Genomic DNA, 24,723 nt, shown 5'->3' on the forward strand with positions numbered 1-24,723 from the left:
CTAGCTCCCCATCCAAAAAGCTGGAGACTTCCTAGGTGACGCTTGCCTTTCAATCCTACATCCTGCGTAGCTCAGCCACTGCCTCTCTTCATTCTCACAGTCACCACCTTCACTGGTTTTCACCAGTTTTCTCTTGGGTGTGTCATAACCTCCTGACTGCTCCTCGGTTTGCTCTCCACACTGAGCCAGAGCAATGTTTCTGAAAGCCAGATTTTGATCTTGATCCTTTTTTGTTGTTCTGCTTTCTCCAATGGCTTTCCAACACCTACAGGAGATACCACCAAACTTTTGGGATAACGTATAAGGTACCCCAGGCCCTGGGGCCTGCCTACCTCTTTAGGCTCATCTTCCAGACACTGCCTACTCAGACTCAAGGCCTATCTAACTCTTGCTGGGCCCCCAACAAGAATATGCAATGTCTTTGTCAGCCGTCATGCCTCTGGATGTGCACTTCCCTTCGCCAGGTGTGACTTTCATCTGCTTGCTGGCTCAAGTTTCATTTCCCCAGTGAAACCTTGTCTGGACCTACAAAGAGGGAACTGGACACACTCGCATTTGTCCCACAGCTGTGTCCCATTAGAGCAATGGACATACTGCATTGTTTTTGTTTTCTTAGCAAATCTGTCTTCCCCTCCAGACCATGGTCTGGCAAAAGGCCCGGCCCAGAATAGGGACTCAATAAATTCTGTTTGATGACATACATCTGGGACTATTTTTACATGCACAAATTGCTAAATCTGCTCACGTTGCCTGATAGGTATTGTTTGCAAGTCACCCAGCATACACATACGACGAGCCTATGGCAGTTACTGTCACTACAAACTCCATCTTATAGGTGAGGAAACAGGCTCAGAGAAGTTAAGGACCTTGCCCAAGTTCACGCCAATAGGTAGTGGATGAACCCAGTCACCTAACTCCATACTCGTACCATCTTACAGATTATGTGATAGCCCATGGGATGGCAAACTTGCTCTGTAAAGGGCCAGTTGGCAAATATTTTGGGCTTTGCAGGCCAAGAGGTAAAATCAAGGATATCATGTAGCTATATAATAACAAGAGAGAAAACTTCTGTTCCATCTCTCTGGATTGCCCATTGCAGGATGCGGGGCACACCTTGCCACAAGTTGGAGACTTTCTCCCAGCAAAGGGAATGGCCAGTGGCAAGGGGGTGGGGTAAAGGACAGGACAGAAAGACTGCCATCGTGCTCAGTTTAACATTCTTCCCCAGTGACCTGCATCTGGGTGCCCTGCTCTCCTCCCAAGAGAGCCTGGCCATCTCAGCTGGGGCAGACTGAGATTCCTCTGCTCAGTGACTGGCAGTCACCAGTAGCAGAATCCCCAGTGTAGGTAGCTACCAGCGTAGACCCAGACAGCAGCAAGGCACAGGTACTGGGCTGGGAGGCAGGCCCTGGGAGCAGTGAGGGAAAGAGGGGCACAGAAGGATGCCTGGCTTGGTTGCCAAGGCTTACAGTGCCAGGCCACCTCAGTGGGGCCTGCAGGCTTCACAGAAACAGACAGTAGCCATGGGTTGGAGTTTACTGTCTCCTGCCTATGATAGCATCCTGGTGTAGCAGATGGATGACTTAGAATCATCACATACCAGAAAGATCCCGCTTGAATCCCTGCATCTTTTGGACAGTAGAAACAAGACACAGAAAGTTAAATATGCCACAGGTTTTCTGATTCCCGGTACAGTATTCCATTTTCTGTTTTCTTTTAAGATTCTATTTATTTGATATAGAGTGATCGAGAGCAAGAGTGACAGAAAGCACCAGCAGTGGGGATGGTGGGGAAGGAGCAGATGGAGAAGGAGAAGCAGGCTCCCCACTGAGCAGGGAGCCTGACGCAGGACTCAATCCCAGGACCCTGGGGATCGTGACCTGAGCAGAAGGCAGATGCTTAACCAACTGAGCCACCCAGGTGCCCCAGTATTATGTTTTCTGATTTTATAAATGAACTTCCCTGCTTCATGCCGCATCTGTTAATTCATATCCACAGCTGAGTAAGAAACCGCTTGCTCCTCTAACAACACTTAAAAAACAAGGAGAGCCTGTTTTTCATTCACTCACATCTCTAGAGTGCTCTCCCCTTGGCTTCCATGGGATTTTCTCAAGCACACCTCAAGCCAAAGCAAAGCTTGTCCCATACACTCTCCCTTCTCTGGGTTTAGTAGACCAACGGAAAGCTGACGTCAGTTCTGTGGCCCCATGGAACATTTCCTCTGTGCTCTCCTGAGGACGCGGAGACATGAGCTGGGTGTCCTCCTTCAGCTGGAGGAGGCACAGGGTGACCTCGGGCTAACCACTGCAGCTGCTACCCAACTGCTGCTAGTGCTTAAGGCAGACCTCTGGCCCCTGAAGTGCTGGCTCATAAGGGACAGACAACTCGTGGCCATGCACTCCACTCATTTCCTCCTCCTACTTGTTTGCCAACTCACCCCTGGGAACTCACAATTAGCCCTAGAGACTGTAGCTCTCGTGAAATACGGGTAAGAGCATGGAACAGTAGAGCCAGAAATGACCTTAAAGATTATTTAGTCTGCTTTCCTTACTGTAAAGATGAGCTAAAGCCATCCCAGAAAAGGGAAAGGATTTGGGGGAAGACCCCAGAGGAAGTTAGAGGTGACGTGAAGGTTTGAACACAGGTCTTCATTCCAAGTTTATTACCTTCATTATGGCTTGGCTGGACCCCCATCTCTACACAGTTCACCATCTAACTCTGAACCTGGCTTCTAGACCACCAGTGTATTGATTGTTGATTTGACTAAAATGGAATTGAAGATTGAATTTCTGCCTAACCCAATGCCTGACACACAGCAGGCACTCGATAAGCATTTGTTGAAGACATGAATATTACCTTCAACTGTCTGGAACTTGCTGGCAGATGGAAGTCAGTGAATTAAAAAAAAATATTTTCCTTTTGATATTTAAGCAATTCCTTCTTTTAGAAGGTAAAGAAAGAAAGGCGGGGGTACCTGGGTGGCTCAGTCAGTTAAGTGTCTGCTCTCATCACAGGTCATGATCCCAGGGTCTGGAATTGAGCCCCAAGTCAGGCTTTCTGTTTAGTGCGGAGCCTGCTTCTCCCTCTCCCTCTAGAGGCCTGACCTTCCCCCTGCTTGTTCTCTCTCTCTCTGTCAAATAAATAAATAAAATCTTAAAGAAAGAAAAGAAAGAAAGAAAGAGAAAAAGAAAAGAAAAGTGGGGGAAGGGAAGCAGACTGTAGTTTTAGATCGCGTGGTCAGGGTAGGCCTGGTGAGAAGGCTGGGTTTGAGCAAATATTTAAAGGAAATAGCAAGTAGGCTGGTGGCTATCTGGAGGAACAGCCTTCCGAGCAGAGGACAGCAAAGTCTCTCAGACCTAACTGAGGAACAGCAAGGAAGCAGAGGGGCTGTTAAGGAGTGAGCAAGGTGGGGAGGTTTAGGAAATTAAGTCTCAGAGGTAAAGGGGAGGGTGCAGCTCATGTAGGATCTTGAAAGGCATTTTAAGGACAATGTATTTTTGCTCTAGGCAGTAGGGAGCCATTGCAGAATTTCAAGCTGAACAGTGACATGATCTAACTTACATTTTACAAGGGTCACTCTGGATGCCATTTTGAAGATGGACTGCAGAAAGACAAAGATAGAAGCAAGGGGTCAGTTCAGAGATTACTGTAGTAATCCAGGCAGGATGTGACCGTGCCATGGACCAGAAATTCTGACTATATTTTGAAGGTAGAGCCTACGGGATTTGCTGCTGCCCAGCTTGGGCATGTCACACACGCAGACTGCCACATGAAGGGTGATTTGGAGTCACGCATCAAAGAGGCCTGTGTTGGGTCTGGGAATAATCCATTTCATGGTTTGCCTGAATTCAGCTACTGGAAATTTATTTCTTTATCAAGACGATCTGTTTCTTTTTTCTGAGGTCAAAATAAAAACATCACGGAAAGGATCGGATGCTTTTATGTTTAAAAGAAGGGGATGAACCTAACTTCTCCGGTCTCTAGTTTACTTTGTTCCAAATGACAAAGCATGAGGGTTACCACACAGGAAAGCATATTTCACAAGAGACCAAGAGAAGAGCCAGTCCGTTGCTAAACACATTCATCAGATCCTCGGAGCTCCAGCACGGGCTGAGGAGGGGACACTGGTGGGGGAGAGCCCAGCCCCTTTGGAACAGTGTCAAGGGCTCTTGCAAACAAGCTTTATCCTTTACTGTGAAGGTAAAACAAGTGAATGAAAGTTAAAGTGGGTAGAGCATAAAAGATACTACGTTGCTAGTAAGTATTTGCTGTTAGGCTACCAAGTTTAGTCTAATGCCTTCATTCACACGTGGAAAAACAGGTTCAGAAAGAGGAAGTTTGTGTGGAGTGAAACTGGATCTCTAGCTTACCAAATGACCACCAAGTTGATTTCTCTTATTATGTTTGGATAATTGGGATTTTCAGTCTTGCCTATACTCCCCCCTGTGCCTCTTGGTCCCCTCTTACGATTCCTATCTGGGGAGCCCTTTTAAATTTTGAGCTGTCAGTGTTTCGTCTGAGAATCTTCCTGCCATCACAGGGAAGTTTTTCTGTTTTTGTGTTTGTTTTAGCTTCTATCTGTAGGACATTCCAGGGCATATCTGTAAGTGAAGAGCTCATAGGGTAATTGTCTTCCTCTGTCTGACTTATTTTACTTCACAAATGCCTGTGAGGTCCATCCATGTTGTCACGAGTGACAAGATTTCATTCGTTTTATGGCTCAATAATACCCATTGTATACACACCGCAATTTCTCTATCCATTCATCCATTGATGGACACTTAGGTTTCTATATCTTGGCTGTTGTATATAATGTTGCAATAGACACGGCGGGGCACCCATCTATTTGAGTTAGTGTTTTTGTTTGAGAGCGTGAGTGGAGTGGAGTGTAATCACAAGGAATACTGCAGCACCCCAGGGCTAGTAAAAGCGGGGTGCTATTTATGGCCTGAGGTCTGAAGGGGTAAGGGGAGGGAGCACTTACTGGAACCTGGAGTTAGAGCAATGTGAAGAGGGCCCCCTGACAGGAGCAGGAGCTGGGACCTTTGGGTCCAGGACAGAGCCGGGCATTGGCATCCTCAGGGCAGAAGGTACAATGCAAAATGCCTCAGCTTCTGCTATCATTTCCCCCTTAGCCGAACCCTGCAGGAGGTCGGACATCAAGGAAACCTATCTTAGTTTTGCTTCCCTCTGAAGCAGACAACCAGATGAGGGTTTAAGTGAAATCATCTATGGAGAGGTTCAGGAAGCACTAGTAGAGGAGTGAAGAACTGGTACAGGGAAGAGGAGGCCGATAAAACTGGGTCGTTAAACAGGCAATCCTGGTGGCTGGAGCTTAGTCCCACAGAGAAACTCTGGGGAACAACATAAACACACGCCTCAAAACATCTCCATCAAAGGGTGAAGGAGTCAAGTGTTTAATCCCTCTACCACATCTTTGGCCAAGGGCTGCTCCTGGGGGGGGGGGTGTGGAGGGTGATTCCAGAGGGACAAATAAAACTTACACGCATATTTAAAGTAAACAACTAGGGGCGCCTGGCTGGCTCAGTCAGAAGAGCATTGACTCTTGATCTCTCTTGATCTCTGGGTCATGAGTTCGAGCCCCGCATTGGGTGTAGAGATACTTAAATGAATAAATAAATAAAAACTTAAAAAAGGGTTTGGGGTTAAAGACAAAAAAAATAAACGAACTGAATAATATTTACCAATACTCTCTAAAATTTAATAGCACTGTTTGGGTTTCAAAAAAATTTTTCCTTTTGATTCCCCCAATTCCTGTCCTCCCCCCTCTATCATAGTCATGCATCTAATGGCCTGACCGAGGTCATACACTGTGCATCACCTGGGGCGGGAAGTACTCCTCCTGGAGCAGAGAACAAAGGCTAGGCTCCAGATGCCTGAACCCAGTAGGAGGCAGTTAGCTGCAAGATACTAGGTACGGTCCTGCCACTTCCTGGCTGAGTAATCTTGGGCAAGTCAGCATGTCCTCTTTGGGGCTCCGTTTTCCCATGTGTACAATGGAGGTTAATAATGTTTGCACCACAGAATTGTTGCAAGGACTCAGTGATATGATGCATGGAAGATCCTTGCTACACAGCAAACGCTGAAGAAGTGCCTTTTTTTTTTTTTTAGATTTTATTTATTTATTTGAGAGACAGAGAGAGAATGAGCAAGCAAGAGAGAGAGAGAGAGAGAAAGCACCAGCCAGGAGAGGGGCAGAGAAACAGACTCCCCATTGAGCAGGGAGCCCGATATGGGACTCGATCCCAGGATGCTGGGATCATGACCTGAGCCAAAGGCAGACGCTTAACCAACTGAGCCACCCAGAAGAAACATTCTTTAGGTAATCTTTTTTTGGAAAAAAAATAAAGACAAAGGCTTTTATTTTGTATATTTTTTCTTCTTCTTTTTTTAAAGGTTTTATTTATTTATTAGAGAGAGAGAGAGACGGAAAGAAAGAGAATGAGCAGAGGGTGGAGGAGGAAGCAGGCTCCCCACTGAGCCAGAGCCCTACTTGGGGCTCGATCCCAGGACCCCAGGATTGTGACCAGAGCCAAAGGCCAATACTTAACAGACTGAGCCACCCAGGTGTCCCAACTTTTTTTTCCTTGAGATCACAGTTTACTTCAAAAATTATACTGGCTGGGGGCACCTGGGTGGCACATCAGTTAAGCATCCAACTCTTGGTTTCGACTCAGGGTGTGATCTCCGGCTTGTGAGATGGAGCCCTACATGGGGCTCCCCGCTCAGCACAGGGTCCGCTTGGGATTCTCTCCCTCTCCCTCTACCCCTCCTGCTCATGCTCTCTCTCTAAAATAAATAAGTAAACAAATAAATAAATCTTTAAAGGATTAAGAAGATTATACTGGTTGGACTGTGATATCTGCCAGTAATAGGCATTCTCTTCCTCTCAGCTACATGAGGGTTATAATTGAACTCTTTGGAATTAAGCCATGCGAGTGAATGCAGATAATTACAACCGCACTCTGGAGACCACGTGACCATCCCTCTGCCTGAAAGCTGTTATGTGGAAGTCTTCTGTCTCCATTTCTTCCTTCCTGTCTGCCTGGCAACTTGTTTTCATCTCAAATGCCATGGGTTTGGAAAACCCTATCATTTTCCCTTCTTGCCTCATCATTAGTTCAATGAGGTCTTTCAACTTCGATAGAAAAGATTGTAATGAAAATAAAAATAATAATTCCTGCATCTAGTTTTTAGGTTAAAGGCACGTTTCTTTTGCAAGTTAGCAAGCCAGAGGGACTTCCCCAAAGAGAAGATGGCATTTGCTTAAGGATCTGTACAATGGAAATGCTCTTGGGAGTTGTTCCGAGGAGGGAGGGGAAAGGAGAGAACAGTTATCTCAGGAGTTCTGCTGCCCAGTGCCTGACTTTTGGGGAAGAACCGAGTTGTTGAGGGACCTGTAAGCAGGAAGTGGATATCTGAGCTGGACATTTCCATAAGTGGAACAAGATGGGTTATGCTGCATGGATATGCTTGTAACTCAGAATTGTAGTGATCTTAAGATCCTGAGTCTTAGCTTTGAAAGGATATTGGAAATGCAAGTGACTTCAAAGAAAAACTAGTTCAACTAGTTCTTTTCACTTTTGGGGCCAAAAGACCCTCAAGAGGGATAGGGACTCATTGAAGGTCTCATGGCAAATTATTGATGAGCCATGGTTTAGAACTGTTTGGTGCTAGTTCAGTGCCCTTTCCCTCGTGCACATGGTGCACTCACTTTCCCCATCTCACCCGCCCCCCACCATTCCAATGGAGTCCTCTGCAATATGTCTCTGCTTGCATACCTCCACTGTTAATGAGCTGATCACACACACACACACACACACACACACACACACACACCCCGCCCAACTGGCTCGGTTTCTTTAAAGAGCCATGACGAATGCTGTAAGTCTTCAAGCACCCAACTGCCTTTAGGCACAACCTCAGAACCAGAAAGAGAAGTCTTCATTGACTTCTCATCTTCCTCTCCACATCCTGTCATTTATTCACCCACAGAGAGCATCATTCTGCACCAGGTGCCGGTGATCTAAAGGAAAATATTGCAACCAATATTGCAACTTCTGAACTGAGGGCCTTGAGAAAATCAGACCCCACCCAAAATCGACAGTGCTGTGACATAGGATTTTGGCTCTGTATTTAGACAGTCCTGGGCTCATCTTCTGGCTTTGACAATGACCAGCTGGTGACCTTGGGAAGCTGCTCAGTCACCTGAGCCTCAGTTTAGTTTCCCCACATGTAAAAGAGAGGTTTGCTTCAAATGGTCTTTAATTTTCCCTTCAATTTTGGACATGCAGTGTCTTAATTTATTGAAAGTGCAGGAAGGGGAGAATTGTCAATAGTATCAGTCAACCAATAAGATGACAAATAATGCTGAAACAAGACTGATAAATAAGATGCAAAATTAGTTAATGTTCTAGAGGACAATAAGACATCTACTTCAGGGCCCAGAAAAAGCCATACATGAATATATGCTCCACACATGTTATGTATAAAAATAGGTAATGCTTACTAGTCACAGGCTCTTTCGCATTTATGATTTCAATTGATCCTACTTCATCCTAACTAAAACCCCTCAAGGAAGGCATTGTCATTCACATTTTGTAGAAAGGAAACCTGAGGCTCATAGACATTAAATACTTGGCCCAAGGTCACACCGTTAGTGGCTAGCAGAATCAGGATTCAAATTCAAATTTTTAAAATCTCTAAACTACATGAGCACACACCTCCTTTTGCTTGCGGATTTGGGGCATTTAGGGAGGATGGCATGAGTTTAAGGAGTCTGGGATCTGTTTGCAGCCCTGAGTTCTCTCCAAGCAGTTTCTCAACGTGTAATTTTGAAAATGTTTGAAATATAAATTTTATACATACCTACAGTGAGCATGCATCAAAGTTTTACTTAAATGTTTAGGGAAGGAACTGGCAGGATGAGAAAAAAATGCTGGAATAAGACTGACAAGTTGGGGGCGCCTGGGTGGCTCAGTGGGTTAGGCCTCTGCCTTCGGCTCAGGTGATAATCTCAGCCTGGGATGGAGTTGGGCTCTCTGCTCAGTGGGGGGCCTGCTTCCCTCTCTCTCTCTGCCTTCGTCTTTGCCTACTTGTGATCTCTCTGTCAAATAAACAAATAAAATCTTAAAAAAAAAAAAAAAGACTGACCAGTTGGATGTAAAATTGGTTAATGCCCTAGAGGGCAATATACACACAAGTTTGGGGGCCATCTTTGTTTTTCCTTTTTCGTATAGCTAAAAGTTTGTCAATCTTGTTGATTTTTTCAAAGAAGCAACTTTTGGTTTCATTGATTTTCTTAATTATTTTTCTATCCTCTTTGTCATTAATATCAACTCTAATTCTTATCATTTCCTTCCTTCTCTTCCTTTCGGTTCAGTTTGCCCTTCTTTTTTCGTGTCTTAAGTGGTAGTTTAGGTTGTTCATGTGAGATCTTTCTTCCTTTTTAATGTAGGTCTTTATACCTATACATTTTCCTCTGTCTGCTGCGTTAGTTGTATTCCATAGGGTTTTGTATGTTGTGTCTTCATTTTCATGCATCTTAAAGCGTTTTCTCATTTCTTTTGTAATTTCTTCTTTGATATACTGGTTATTTAGTAGTATGCTGTTTAATTTCCACATATTTATTAATATCCCAAATTTCTTTCTGTTATTCATTTCCAATTACACGTTGCCTGATTAGAGAACATGCTTGGTAAGATTTCAGTCAGTTTAAATTTATTGAGACTTATGTTATGGCCGGAAATCTGTCTAACATTCTGTGTGCGTGTAAAAAGAATGGGTATTCTTCTGTCACTGGGTAGATCTGCCTTTTGGATCTTGTGTATAATGCTGTCCAATTCTTGTATTTCCTTGTTAATCTTCTGTCCATTTGTTCTATCCAATATTGATAGTGAGGTATGAGAGTCCCTGAAAATTATTATCACATCGTCTCTTTCTCCCCTCAATTCTATCAGCCTTTATAGTGTGTGTGTGTGTGTGTGTGTGTGTATGTGTGTTGCTAGGTGAGTAAATGTTTACAATTTTCTCATGGATTGACACTTTTATTGTTATAAAATGTGCCTCCTTGTTTCTAGTAACATTTTGTTTAAAAGTCTATTTTTTTCCTGTTAGCAGTACAGCCACTCCAGCCTTCTTATGGTTGCTGTTTGCTTTGAGTCATATATTTTTTTCTGTCCTTTTACTTTCAATCGATTCAGGTCTTTGAATCAAAAGTGTCCTCTTGTACATAGCATATAGTTGGATTCTGTTTTTATCTAGTCTGAAAAATCTCTGCCTTTTGATTGGACTGTGTCACTCATTCACACTCAATATTATCATCAATAGAGTTGAATTTACATCTGCCATTTCATTTACTGTTTTTTATATCTCATACGTATTTTTTGTCTTTATTCCTTCTTTGCTGCTTTCTTTAGTATCAAGTGGGTGTTTTCTGGTGTTAATGTTTTAATTATTCAGTGATTGATGTCTTTGCTCATCTATTCCAGTACCAGAAAACCAAAGCTAAAAAATTAATCTCTATCAGGCTCCACTTGCAGTCCCTAAAAGTAAGAGACTTCATCTTTTCTCAAGGTCCCCAACATTTGCTAAGGTTGGTGACCTGCCAGCAAGTGATCTTTTTTACTATCTTACCATCTGTTGGGACTGTATGATCCACAGAACAGGCTCACCAGAACAGTCTCCTGGGACGTCACTGTACACACAGGAAGCACAACTCTTCTTCCTTAATGGTTACAAGATCATAGCCAATTAAATGAATTTTTTTCTCAAATATAAAACCCTTTAGATGGCTTTGTTTGGTAATTGACTTGTCCAGTTACATCTTGGTAAATAGGATGACAGTTTCTTTCAATCTTTACAAATAAATCACATTGCTAGAGACTCAGTCAAGTGCTCACTCTTGAATTCTGAGGGGTCAGTAGGAACAAGATATCATTAAAAAATATTTCCTTTTAGTTTGATAAGCATAGCTTGCTAAATTGAGCCTTATAGTTAGATTGAGAAGAAAGCATAAAAGAAGAAAAAAGGAGAAAAAAAGACTTCCTTATAATAAATACATCAAATACAAAGCATTAAAAACAATCCAATAATATTTTAAAACAAATAACTACAATTACATTCCTTTCGTGAACTTATTTGGCTAATGTGATTGATTCTTGATTCATAAACTTGGGATCAACAGTATACTTCCATGAAGTTTTTTGTCTCTGGTCTAAAAAGAGTCTGAACAATCCCGATTCAGTCCTGTGGTTCAGTCTATAGATAGCTACGTGTGGTCGCAATGCTAGCTTATGGTGAGAAGCCAGACTCTGTAAATCTATTCCAGTTAAGAGTATCTGGTACAATCTTTCTCACCAAGTTGTTGGGACTGTCCTTTGTTGAAGACACTTTAGGACTTCAAGTATATGTGTAAAGAAAGCAAAAACCACTTGTTGCTGATTCGACTGAAGCCTCTGTTAACTTATTAGACTAGACAACCATATCAGAATAGAGTAAAATCCTATTGGGTTATTATTTTTTTTTTTATGTCTGTGTTTTCTCAAGAGTGTACTGTGGACATGGGCACAGCGACAAATCCACTTTTATTTTTATTTATTTAATTTTTTTAGAGAAGGGGAGGGGTAGAGAAAAGGAGGGTGAGAATGCTAATCAGGCTCCACACCCAGCGTGGAGCCCATTAAAGTGCCCGGTCTCAAAACCTTGAGCTCATGACCTGAGTAGAAACCAAGAGTTAGATGCTCAACTCACTGACCCACCGAGGCGCCCCCCAGGACAAATCTACTCTTCAAAATAAACATGGGGAAGTTAGAATGTACTTTTTTGACTGGTTAGTTTATTTCATTTTGTGGGCTTAGCATATAACACAAATCTTATAACAGTATTGAGCCAATTAAGACATATGGAGCATTTCAAACATACCTAATTCTACCTACTATCCCTCCTGATTATGAATGACCAGGTGCGAGACCAAGCCTTTGGTAGTTCAGCTATCTATAAAGCAGCAAAGATGCTTTGATATGTAAAAACACATTACATTTTTGTAAACTATCCAACTGATCTTGGGAAGGTATTTTCAAAGAAGAATCATCCCTAGCTTAAGACAGAAGCATAGATGCTTGGGAACCATGAATGGTTTGTAGCTTGGCTGGCTATTGATCAGAGTGACAACACACTAGTACTAAATAAACACAACTGTAGGTATCATTATAAGGAATGTTAGCTATTTAAGAAATGAGGAACTTCTGTTGTTTTGTTTTTAAGTAATCAAGGGCATGACAGAGCACAAAATACAGAAAAGTTATGCTGATCAGATATAGAATATCTGCTATTTGAGCAGATTAACAGAAATTAAAAATAACTTTCACTCTCTTATTTTTTTTTAAAGATATTTATTTATTTATTTATTTATTTATTTGCGAGAGAGTACCAGCAGGAGCAGAGGGAGGAGCAGAGGGAGAAGCAGACTCTGCGCTGAGCAGGGAGCCAGATGGACGTGGGGCTCGATCTCAGAATGCTGGGATCATGACCTGAGCTGAAGGTAGACACTTAACCAGGTGAGCCACACAGGCACCCCTCACTATCTCTTATTAAGAAGAAACTGAGGATATGAGTGCTGTTTGGCTGCGACACATCACCCCATTGATTGCCAGAGTTGATTCGGCTGATCTAGCTGGCTACGTGGGTGTCCCCTTCCTCCCTCACTGCTCCTTGTGTGTCCTGCCTGGAAGCTGAGCGCAGTGGAAGAGGATGACCTTCTCCCATAGAGAAGGACCATTATTGGATCGAGGGTATATGAGAAGCTTCACTCTCCTGCTAGATCCTCCCAAACAAGATCTCAAGGTCCATTTCTGGGGAACGGCAATGTAGTCAAACTTTCAGAACTCCAGACACATCCAAATGAGGCACTACATGTGGCAATCTGCCTTTCTAAAAATACAAAAACCAGAAACAAAAACAAAAACAAAACCAAACTGAATATTCCAAGGTCATTTTGTCATTTTAACATAGAGAAAAACAAAACCAAATTCTACTCATGCATTAATGTAACAATTACCAGAAAGACCTTTTTAAAGTCTTGTGAGTAAGCCCATTAAAACAGAGCCAGTTTTGTCTAAATTTTAACATATTTCATTGCTTCCTTCTAGACTCATTATTTGTAGGTATTATAAACCAAGGAAACAAAGTTTTCTTTTCATCAGACTTCTACAATTTACCCATTCAAAATTTGTCTCTTGCTAATCTTTCACATTCAGGCATAGTTTTTTTTTTTTTTTTTTTTTTTTTTTACTTCAAGATGAAATTGCTTTTTTCCCCTTGATAACAAAATTGCACTCATAATCTTATTCTATATTTGTATTTCTTTACTACTTCAATTCTTAAGATAGTCTGAATGGCCCATATAAGTTACAATGTTTTTTAGGTTTATGCATTTATTTGAGAGAATTGGCATTGTTAGAAACTAGATTTTTCTTCTTGAAAAATGATATGTTCATACATTTGTTCATATCTTATTTTGTGTATTTTAAAAAGATTTTTAAAGTCTTCATCATATTGAGTAAAATGGGATCCTACCCATTTCTCTTTTTTCCTCCTTTATTGAGCTATAATTGACCCTTAACATAGTATGAGCTTAAGGTGTACAACATGTTAATATGATACATTTACAAATAGCAAAGTGATCACCTCCATGGTATCAGCTACCACCTCCATCCTCTCACATAGTTACCTTTCTTTTTCGTGGTGAGAACATTAAGATCTACTCTCTTAGCACATAAATCACATCTTTTAAGCAATGTAACTACCTTCTATTTCCTCAAGTAGATAACTGCAGGCAAGTAACTGAGTATGGTTTGAAAGATACAAACATTTTACAGACCAGCAAAGCAAGCATTGTAAAACCTCTTATGGCTACACATATCCTATTTGCATTTCTTAAAGTGGCAAAATTGAACGTATACATTAATATACCCCAAAGGTTTATCCACTCGCAAACATGTAAAAGTAAGAGAAAAAGGAATGTGTGTGTGTGTGTGTGTGTGTGTGTGTGCATGCACGCAAACCATGCTTGGTGATGAATGTTTTTGTATTCTATCTTCCTTACAAATTATTCAGGCAATAATTTAATATCAGTCTAAATTCCTAGAGTGTAATGAAATACTTTAGAAATTACATTTAAGCTTATATATTATAGAATAATAGAATCATTGATAATACAAACAATTTAAGAAATTCAGATTAACTACAATCTCCATATAAGACATAAAATGTGCTCCATCACTCTATTAGCTCATCTCATTTTATCTTCTTCACGGTTCCACAAATTGATATTGCTTTACTTTTTTATTTGTTTGCCTGTTTATGGTGAACATTTCCCCCACTAGATGTCAAACGATAAAGAGAATTTGTCTTCCTCGGTACCTAGAATATAAATGAGACTTTCAGTGAATAGTTCTGAATAAAGAAATACAGAATAAAATCCTTACACACAATAATTGTATCAGATGGAAGGAATAGGTCTCATTTTACTATTTATTTATTTATTTATTTGACAGAGAGCGAGCACAAGTAGAGTGAGGGGCAGAGGAAGAAGCAGACTCCCTGCTGAGCAGGGAGCCCGAGGTAGGACTCGATCTCAGGACCTGAGATCATGACCTGAGCCAAAGGCAGATGCTTAACTGACTGAGCCACCCAGGTGCCCTCATTTTACTGTTTTATGAGTGAGGAACTGAAGCATCGATGATCATTTAGCTACTTAGATGGACTCATAATTTTGGTTTCGTGGCTTCCAATCCAATTTACCACATTATTTCCCCAAGCTGAATAAATGTACTTGTGCAAATGAAAAATATATGAAAGAAGAAAATTCTTGCGTAGGTGTGATTCATTGAGAGGGTTTCTGAGATAAATTGTATCCTAGTGGGGACCCTGGTAGGCAGTATTTTGGTAGAATGCTGTTAGGCTACAACTTCTTTCCATCAAATCCCCTCCCCCCCAACTATCAGGGGGATCTCTGGTAAGTATTATTATTATTATTATTTTAAATTCCTTTTTTTTAAAGATTATTTATTTATTTGACAGACAGAGATCACAAGTAGGCACAGAGACAGAGGAAGGGATGCAGGCTCCCCGCCGAGCAGAGAGCCCGACACAGGACCCTGGGATCATGACCTGAGCTGAAGGCAGAGGCTTTAACCCACTGAGCCACCCAGGCGGCCCTATTATTTTAAATTCTTGATGGTTTCCCTTTGGAGTACTTGTAATTGAGGACCAAGGAAGTGAAATGTAAGTTGTTCCCTTGGTTTTGCTGTAACAAAGTTTGGTACTGAAATTGGCTATTTTCCCCCTCCTCCTACCCCAACACGGCATCCATTATTCTTCTCTTCCAAAGCTCCCTCAGCAAAATCAACCCAGCTGAGACAGAGCTAATGTAGTATGTTTCCCATAGGTTATTATTCAATTTTCTCTTTTGGCTCACTTTTGGGTGCCAGGGCAAATCATTATTAAAGAGGTACTGAAAAACTGTGACCTGGGAAAGGCAGACTGTCTTGCTAGTGCTGGCTCTAGCCCTGGGGTTCTGCATTCTCTCCGATGGAAGCCCGCATTCACACCGGGCACAGAGAGTTACCAGGTGTCCATCCAGAGTAATCCCCTACTCCTTCCACTAACCAGGGAACATGTTGTATTAAATTGAGACTGTCCTCCTTAACTTTTTTTTTTCCACTGAGAGTTTTGTATTAAAACATTCAGAATTGTGTGATACTTGTTTGTTTTTAAGTTTTCACACATCTCTTTTGATTAAAACATGTTGGGTGACATTTCCTAGAATTTTTGTCAAATCATTTCTCATGTCAATTCCCTTCATCCTCATTGTTTCCGCTCTAAAAAAAACTGGCATCTGGTAGTGATGATTTAGATGTCATTTCTGCTGATCTCATCCCCGACTCAGAGAAGGCAGTAGGGGCTAAGTTCAGCCCCCACACCATATCCGATTTAGGCCTGGGAAGGCAGTATAGCTAGTTCTCAACTTAGTGGGCAGAGGAAGAAACTGACACACTACTGGGCTCCAAGGCTCCTCAAGGTCACACTGATGGTCAAGGCCTGGGCTCCTGTTTTTTAGAGCAAGACTGAAAAGCACTCGACTGCTGAATTAAAAGCTGTGGGTACCAAGATGGGACCCGAGTCCCTGTCCCCAGTGCATCACAGAGGTTGCAGGAGCTCGCACAGTCGCACTGTCCAGTGTGGGAGCTGGGCCGGGAACTGCGGAGCGTGGAGTCCTCAGAAGCCAGCTCTCCCGGGCCCATGAGCACCCTGGATCGGGCCATCTCACTGCTGTCACAAAAACGAACAGGATGCTCAGGGGAGTGTCACAGCAGACAACCAACCAGCTTCCCACTGGCGTCTAAGTCTGTCCTCACAGCAGGGCTGGGACACAGGTGTCATTAGCCTCACTTTGCGAAGCGGCTCGTCAAGGATCCCACACTCCGTATACCGCCCAGCAGGAGCTGAGAGTCTCGGCCCCTCCCGTCCGCCAGACTTTGGCCGGAAAGGAATTTGGTCCGCCCGACCCTCCGTGTTCACGGTAAGGACAGCGGAGCCCCGACGGCGGAAGAGATCGCGCGGGGCTGCACGCAGGGCGTGCGGGGCCGGAGGGAAAGCCAGGGCGGCCGCGGGGGCGGGAGAGGAATCCGGGGCCGCGGAGGGGGCGGTGGGGCGGGGCGGGGCGGCGCGGCTGCGGCCGGGGGCCCGGGCTTTCCGGGGGCGGTCCCTGGCGGCCGCGCATTCCAGCGCCGCTGAGCGCAGCCCCGGGGCCGAGCCGCGCGTCCGGGCCGCTCCTGCGCGCTCCTGCCGCCGCGGGCTCCGAGGGCCGGGCACGTGCCGCGCCGAGACGCCCCCCGGGGCTGGACCGCCTCCCGCCGCGAGCCGGGGGAAGCGCTGGAGCCGTGGCTTGCCCCGAGCCTCCGGCAGACCCTGCGCGATCCGGCTGCGGCGGGGACCTCGGGCTTTCCTGAGGAGAGGCTCTGCGGATCCCGGGGTGAGTGGGGCTCCGTTCTCCCGTAGTTCCTACCCCAGCGTCCTCCCGACTGTCCTCTCCGTCCCCCTCTTCTGCCTCCTTCCTTCCCCGTCATCACTTTTGCGTTCCCCTTTTCTGTTTTGTTCAGCCCCGAACTTGCCAAAGCCACCTTCTCGGCCGATCTGGGGCCTCCCGGGAGCCGCCGCTCGGGTGGGTGAGCCCAGCCCCGCGGCCGGCGGCTTCTCCCAAAGCCCCGCGTGGGAGGCACCAGGAGTTTGGAGTGGGGTGTGGGTTCCCTTGGTCCCGCACCAGCAGTTTCCCCATCCTGTCTCGCGGCCCTGTTTCTCCATCTGTGAAAGGGAGAAAATAATCTTCTGCGTACAGAAATCAAATGAGAGAGGGGGTTTTTAGAGCATCATGGAGAGGAGCCTTCCTTCCAGGTGCCATCCTCCTCCTGCCTCCTTACTTCGGACTTGGTTGTTCCAGTCGTGGGTTCTCTTGCACCCCTTCTCTCCCCACCCCTTCTCTCCCCACCCCTCCACAAATTCCTTGAGGGTGGAGACTGTCTCTCCGTGGCCCATCTCCGAAGCCTCCTGAACACTTGGCCCAGGACCTGGCAAATAGGTGCTCAGTACTGTTTACGTGTGGAGGAACGAGCGGTGTAAACCTTGAAAACCTGCACAGTTGTGAGAGGTTGTTATTTTGAGTAGCGGGGCTGGACTCCTATTCCTGCAGCCGCACCCTTTCTTCCTGACTGACCCTGGTCCTGCTGGCACCCCGGGTTGGGGGGGGGGGTCGGTTCTCAGGGGTCTTTCTCTATTGAGTCCTCAGAGTTCTTGGCGGTGGTAGTGACCGCATCTCAGACATTGACGTCTCAAAGATTCCTTGAACAGCTGCTAGGACCTGTGGTACCACAGCAGTGGGCAAATAGGAAGGCTTGCAAATGCCCCAATGGGGCTTGGGGGTGGGGGTGGGGTGGGAAGGACAAGTCTCTGGAACTCTGGAGACATTCGGAGTCACTTTGATGAGGCATTTTCCCCATCTTGACCCGGCTCTCCACGTCTGTAAAATGAGGTAGGGATGGAACAGCTGGGTGGCTACGGCTGGGCGTGATGTGCTCTCTTGGTTCCGTGGGCCAGTCAACTGTCCCGTGAGTACACGCAAGACAGCCCAGCCAAGCCCCAGGACATCATGTACTTATGCAGCAGTGACCGAAAAAGCTGAGAAGAAGCACTTCTCCACCGCAGCAGGGACCTCCTGTTTCCAGCTGTCCTGGGGTTATGAGTCATGCCACAGAGCTTACAAGTCATGCTCTCTCAAATGTTCCTAACAGTGACCTCTCAGGGCATCCCAGCTGTGGGCTCCACTGCGTGAAAGGTCTGGGGATCCCCTGTCTCTGGCATAGCCTAAGAATCACTGAGCTGGGGTGAGGTGTTTGAGACATAAACCAAATTAGAGACTTTGGGGGCCTCCTGTGGTTGGGTCACATATGGGACCCAGGTGAGACAGGCCAAGGGAGTAAGTGGCAGTCTCAGTTTCAGGGGCTTTCCTACCTGTATTCTGATCCTTCTTTTAAAAAGCGTGCATCTGTTTCTTCTCTGTTGTTTCAGATGAAGGAAATGTCTCCAAGGAATGAGAATCTTTCTCTTCATTGGTCTTACACTGCCACTGTTGGCAGTGGATTCAAAGATAGACATGTATACTCACACTCACAGTTTATAGGAGTAAATGCTGGTGTTACCACACCCTGCGACACTCTCCCCAATGGGCCGGACAAGCCAAATGTTGTGATGATCATACTTGAGGGACTCCTGGATGGCTCAGTTGGCTCAGTGTCGGACGCCCGATCTCAGCTCAGGTCTTGATCTCCGGATAGTGACCTCAAGCCCCATGTTGAGCCTACTTAAAAAAATTATCGTACTTGACATTTACTGAGTGCTGACTATGAGCCAGGCATTATTCTAAGCATATTACATGTGTTAATTCATTTAGTCTTTACCACAATCCTATGAGGTAGAGACCACCATTCTATCCATCTTATAGTTGAGAAGATGAGCTCCAGAGAGCGTAGGGGACTCACCCGTGATCACAGGAAGCTGCAGTTTACACCCAGGTTTCAGGGCCTATGCTCTGAACCTCTGAACCTCACTGGAATTATGGGGATCTGGGTTCAGATCTTCTTCTGTCACTTACTTGCAGGGTGACTGAGGGGAGGATAAGTAAGAATTTGACAGCCACTGGACTAGTAAATCGCTAGGAACCCTAGTATCCTTCCAACTCACTAGGGAAACAGAAACATCCAAGAGAAAAGCTCAGCGGTGGCCAGGAATGGGCCGGAACTATCCCTGGCTAGCATAGTGGATGACAGCAAACCAGATTCAACAACTACGCTGTGTGCTTTACATCGCTTAGTGGTGCATAGCTTTAGTTTTCTTATGTTAGTGATCTGGACTCCGATTGGCCGATTGGACTTGTGAATTGCTGGTGACCAACTACATAGGATCAGAGAGATTGAAATGGAGGAGGGAGAAGGAATGACAGAGAAAACTAAACTCCCCAAGTCAGTGTCAAGTGCTGGTGACCTACGTGTGGCGTGCCTGTCACCAGTCCTAATCCCCTGCCCCAGGCTGATGCTGACTTTGCACCTTGGAATCTCTGCAAGGCTAGGTAATCCTTAACTCGGTGCTCTGGCCAACTTCTACCAATTGATCCTGGAGATTTTTTTTCTTGCTCTCCCAGATTTTCCACCTCATTCCTCTCGGGGATGGTCAAGAAAGTAACAAATGGCAAAATGGGAGACTTTTTTTTTGACGATGCTGGGTAGCATTTTAGGAAACACCTTGGGGCTTTTAAAGATTCATCTTCTCCACTCCTTGGTCCTTTTTTTCTTTTTTTTCCTTTAATGGCCTTCAACCTAAGACTGTCCTCGACCTGGGTCAGGGCTCTAGAGGAGGTAGGGTGTCAGGGGAGCAGAGTAAGACTTGGGAGAGCCAGCTGGACCTTTAGGGATCACCGTGGCCACCCTTTCCAACTGACTGATGAGAGAAGGAGGCCCAGTTTGAAGGAGGGACTTAGGCTCACACAGTGTAGTCATTTTCTTTCTTTCTTTTTTTTTTTTTTAAGATTTAATTTATTTATTTGAAAGAGAGAGAGGGGGGAGAAAAGTCAGCAGGAGAAGCAGACTCCCTGCTGAGCAGGGAGCCTTATGTGGGACTCGATCCTGGAACTCCAGGATCATGACCTGAGCTGAAGGCGGTCACTTAACCAATTGAGCCACCCAGGCACCTCCATTCATTTTCTAATGCTGTAACAACATAACATCAATTTAGTGGCTTCAAAAAAATCAAATTTGTTTGTTATGGTTCTCCAGGTCAGAAGTCTGATGTGGGTCTTTCTAGAAGAAAATCAAGGCGTTGCTGGCTGAATTTCTTTCTGGAGTCTTTAGGGGAGAATTGGTTCCTCGCTAATTTGAGCTGATGGCAGAATTCAGTTCCTGTGGCTTTGGGACCAAGGTCACCATTTCCTCGCTGGCTGTCAGCTGGGGGCCATTCCCTGCTTCTACAGACCTCCTCACTCCTTGGCTCATAGCCAACTTCCTCTGTCTTCAAAGCAAGCAACGGTGAGACAGGTGCTTCTCATGCCATGTTTCTCTGACCATCCTGCCTTTCTCTTCACTTTTAAGGACTCGTGTGATTAGACTGGGCCCACTTGGTGGTCCAAGAGAATTTCCTGATCTCAGAGTCTTTTAATCACATCTGCAGAGTTCCTTTGCTCCTGTTTTCATGACTCTGCTCTCTGAGTCATGCTTCCTTTTTCATAGTCACGGTTCCAGAGACCAGGACGTGAACATCTTCGAAGGGCCGCTGTTCTGTCTGCTGTCTGTATTTTAGGAGATTGACTGTTCCTTATCACATAGCTTGTAGGGGAGTCACAGCACTGTGGTGCCCTTGCAGCTTTGTCACTGACCTACACTACCCCCTCCCCCTCCCAGCCCACCCCAAGGAGAGTCTCCTTTGTTGGCCCAGCACACAGCACGCACTTAGTCACTGGTAAATAACCGTGATGGATGGTAGAGGCTTAAGCAGGATGCTGTGGATTTGGCCTGGGCTTCTCTGCTGGCTCCCTGTTGGTTTCTAAGACTCTGTGATTGGCTGGGTCCAATGGGTACGTGCAGACTTGAATAGCTCTGGCTGTCTTTCTGATCTCTTTGAAATATCCTGGTGTTTTTCCATTTTTCCAGCCACAGAAGAGCCGATAGGAACTCAGGCAGGGAAAAGGTCTTTAGACTGTTAAGAATTTTGATGGAGACGGAAGCCAATTGGGGCAAAACAAGAACAGAGTGCTCCTCGGGGACCTCGGGTGATTGGAGAAAGTCCTCTGATTTGATTCATTTCACATTTTTGATAGTTGTGTGTCCTGCCCGTCCCTTCCTCTGGCCCCGTCTTTGGAACAGAGGTCCCTAGTGAGATGGCTTGGCTTGGTAAATGCTTGAGGCTATTACAGAAGGGGAAGAGGACTGTCTCCGAGGGTGAATGTGAGATGGGGATGCTCGCCCCCCCCCCCAGGAGTAAGCCTGGGAAATCCCCTCCCTTTTTATCAGCTTTCTGTTCTGAGAACAGAGAAGGAAAGTTTCCTACTGCAGACCGCAACTCCCCCACCCCCACACTCAGCTCCATGCCCAGCTCTGGAGCACAGGGAAACCTAGAGAACGTTCTTCTGAAAGGTCAGCCCTCCTCCCTTCTCTGCCTGGTAGGTACAGTCTAGTCTGGGAAAGGAGGAGCCCCTCATAATCCTTGTGCATGAGCAGAGAGCCCGGAAAGTGATCAAGTTAGAGGATGCATTTTGTTTTCGAGAGGGGATTCTGACTTTTAAGATCATGGGGGTGAGGACGCTTTCTGGACAGCTAAGTCCCACCGAAACTGATGTCTGAAGTTCTCCTGTCTATCTGTACTCACCCCTCACCCATCTTAGGTTTAGTGGGCACACCCTGTGTACCAGGGCCTGTGAGCGGTGCTGGCGGTACAGCCAGGAACGGGAGGCAAGTCTGCTCTCCTGTGCTTGCATTTGAGTGGGTAACGATAGCCAGGAAGAACACACACACCAGCGAACAAACAAGCTAATTTTCAGATTGTGAACAGTGTCTGAAGACATTAAAACAAGGTCTGAGACAGAGCATGATGGCCGAAGGATGGTAGTGATTTAACAAGGTGGTTCTGAAAAGGCTTTTCCAAAGAGGTGACCTTTAAGTTGAGACCTGGACACTGAGACACTGGTCGTGGAAAAGCAAGATCTGCAGGGAAGAGCATTCTAAGGAGAAGGAACAGCAAGCAGGACTGGAATCAGGACAGTAGCTGCCCCAGGCTAGTAAGTGGTCAGTGGAGCCTCTTCTCGGGACTTGCTTTCTCTGTCTGGCCTAGATGCTCCATTCTTCTCAGATGATTGCACTAGCTCTTCCTGAGGGTAGAGCCTTAGGAAGGGGTCCTGTCAGTGGAATGATGCTGGTAAGCCCCCGAGTCTGCTCCCTGGGTGGGAACGGTCAGCCTCATTCTCCCTATTTGTCAGGATGCCCAAAGAGATGGCCCTGACGTCAGTGACTCAGAGCTGGGGCCCACTGCCTGCTCTCTGGCCTCAGTGCCCAGAGCTGTCTGCTCAGAGCCCTGGCAGTGCTGGCCCGAGGCCACACCTGTAGGAAGCCACCTGCCTCTGTCTGCTTTTTCTCCCACTTTGGGATAATTAAGTTTGCCAGCCAGCAGGAAGTCATTTATTTTATTGCCTTCTTCCTCAGTGAGCTCCTTTGTGGTAAAACCGGTTGGATAACCATGGGCAATGCCTCCGAAGTTAATTGCTACCTGGGCTCAGATGCGCAGGGTGTGCTTTTCCTGCCGGAGATCAAAGCCGGGACAGACTCTCAAAGGCTGTGCGTCTGAAACTATCCCTGTCCTTTCCTAGATCAGCCTCCGAGTGGGGCCCCTGAACGCTCTGAATTTAGGAGTTCGGCTGTGTCCCCCAGCTCAGTGTTACGTGGATGAAGCCCTTATGTGTACCAGGCATGGCCTGAAGTCAGTGCTTTGTAGGTATCAGCTCATTCAGACCCCAAGATATCCCGAACAAGTAGCTACTACCAGTAGTTATTCCTGTTCCCATTTTACAGATGAAACAGAAGCTTAGAACGGTTAAGCTTCTTGCCTAAGCCATAAGGGCTTCATATGCCCCCTGGCACGCCCTATATTTTAGCACCCCGGGGCTTCATTGATGTAGCTATTCTATTCATTCTGCCTTTCTCTTTATTTTTTCCTTTTGAACACCTACTTCTCTTCAAAGCCTATATCAAAGTCCCCCCCCTTTTTAAAATTTTTTTTTTTTAAGATTTTATTTATTTATTTGACAGAGAGAGAGAGATCACAAGTAGCCAGAGAGGCAGGCAGAGAGAGGAGGAAGCAGGCTCACCGCTGAGCAGAGAGCCCGATGCGGGGCTCGATCCCAGGACCCTGAGATCATGACCTGAGCCAAAGGCAGAGGCTTAACCCATTGAGCCACCCAGGCGCCCCCAAAGTCCCCCCCCTTTTTAAAAAAAATTTATTTATTTGACAGGCAGCAAGAGAGGGAACACAAGCAAGGGGAGTGGGAGAAGCAGGCTCTCCACTGAGCAGGGAGCCCTATGTGGGGCTTGATCCCAGGACCATGGGATCATGACCTGAGCTGAAGGCAGACACTTAACGATTGAGTCACCCAGGCGCCCAGTCCCCCTTCTTTTTAAAGCGTTCTGTTTTACTTAGATAAGAGCAAAGGAATGAAGATGAGTATTTCTTTGAGCATCTGTTATGTTTCAGGACTATATGCCTGTTGTCTCGCTTAATCCTCACAAAAGTAGAATTCAATATAGTGGCTCTTAGTGTCCCTATTTTTTTAAAGACGAGAAGACTGAGGTTTAGAGATTTTAAGTAACTTGCCCCAAGTCACACCTCTGATAAGGATGGAAAGCAGCATTCAGATCAAAGATCGTCTTACCTGCTTGCTTTCTCTTTCTCTTTCCGCTTCCTTCCTCTTCTCCAAGAGCGTGTGCTTTACACCTTCAAAGTTGGAGTGTTCTGCCTTGTATGGCAACCAGCAGTTTACCAGCGGTGTCTTTTCCCTGCAGAAGAGGGTGAGCTTCTTAGGGACAAACATCTCCATCTCTGCCCCCACTCCTCGATGCCCAGCGTGAATCACGGCACCGTCCGTGTTTACTGAATTGCTGCGCCTTCTGTTTCCTGCTCGGACTGGAGGAATCTGTCAGGTTAATCAAGCATGTCATTGGTTGATTTTTAAAAATCCATTAATACGGACATTAATGGTTGATAAAGGGAAGACATGCACCGAGTCAGGCATCCTAACAAATTCTAACTGCGGGGGTCGGGGGGAGGCTCTTTGCTTGGGTGCACGCGTCCCCCCAGCCAGGAATGACTAATCATGGAGTGAGTGTTTGTGGAGTGCCCGTCACGGGTCAGAATACTGCCAAGTACTATATGTGATCCTCTCATGGACTTCTACTGACCCTATGGGGAAGATACTATTATTTGGCCATTTTTGCTTTTGTTTTCAACTGAGTAAATGGAAGCATCAGGAAGTTTGATAACTTATCTGACACAGGTCAGCAAGAAAGTGGTGGAGTCACATGGATACCCAAGCCAGCTGGCCTCCGAGCCTGG

The 24,723-nt window shown here is 45.5% G+C and overlaps 2 protein-coding genes across 3 annotated transcripts in view; one reads left to right on the plus strand and one right to left on the minus strand.

Moving 5' to 3' along the window:
- Positions 1-18,005, minus strand: LOC125101143 (uncharacterized). The gene is made up of 4 exons (XM_047731779.1): positions 17,502-18,005; positions 16,603-17,385; positions 16,189-16,353; positions 1-265 (listed from the first exon to the last, which is right to left on the minus strand). The coding sequence occupies exons 2-4, from the start codon at positions 17,148-17,150 to the stop codon at positions 1-3; spliced, it is 978 nt and encodes a 325-aa protein (XP_047587735.1). The 5' UTR covers positions 17,151-17,385; positions 17,502-18,005.
- SMIM3 (small integral membrane protein 3) overlaps positions 16,178-24,723 on the plus strand; it is a 19,199-nt gene continuing 10,653 nt past the window's right edge. Inside the window, exon 1 of one of the 2 annotated variants that reach the window (XM_047731144.1) lies at positions 16,178-16,603. The gene's annotated coding sequence lies outside the window, so the exon portion shown is untranslated. Of the gene's footprint in view, positions 16,604-16,922; positions 17,057-24,723 lie in introns of those variants that run through there. The other variant, XM_047731143.1, reaches the window with a different exon arrangement.

Source organism: Lutra lutra, chromosome 5 (genome assembly GCF_902655055.1).
Source record: "Lutra lutra chromosome 5, mLutLut1.2, whole genome shotgun sequence".
Lineage (NCBI taxonomy): Eukaryota > Metazoa > Chordata > Mammalia > Carnivora > Mustelidae > Lutra > Lutra lutra.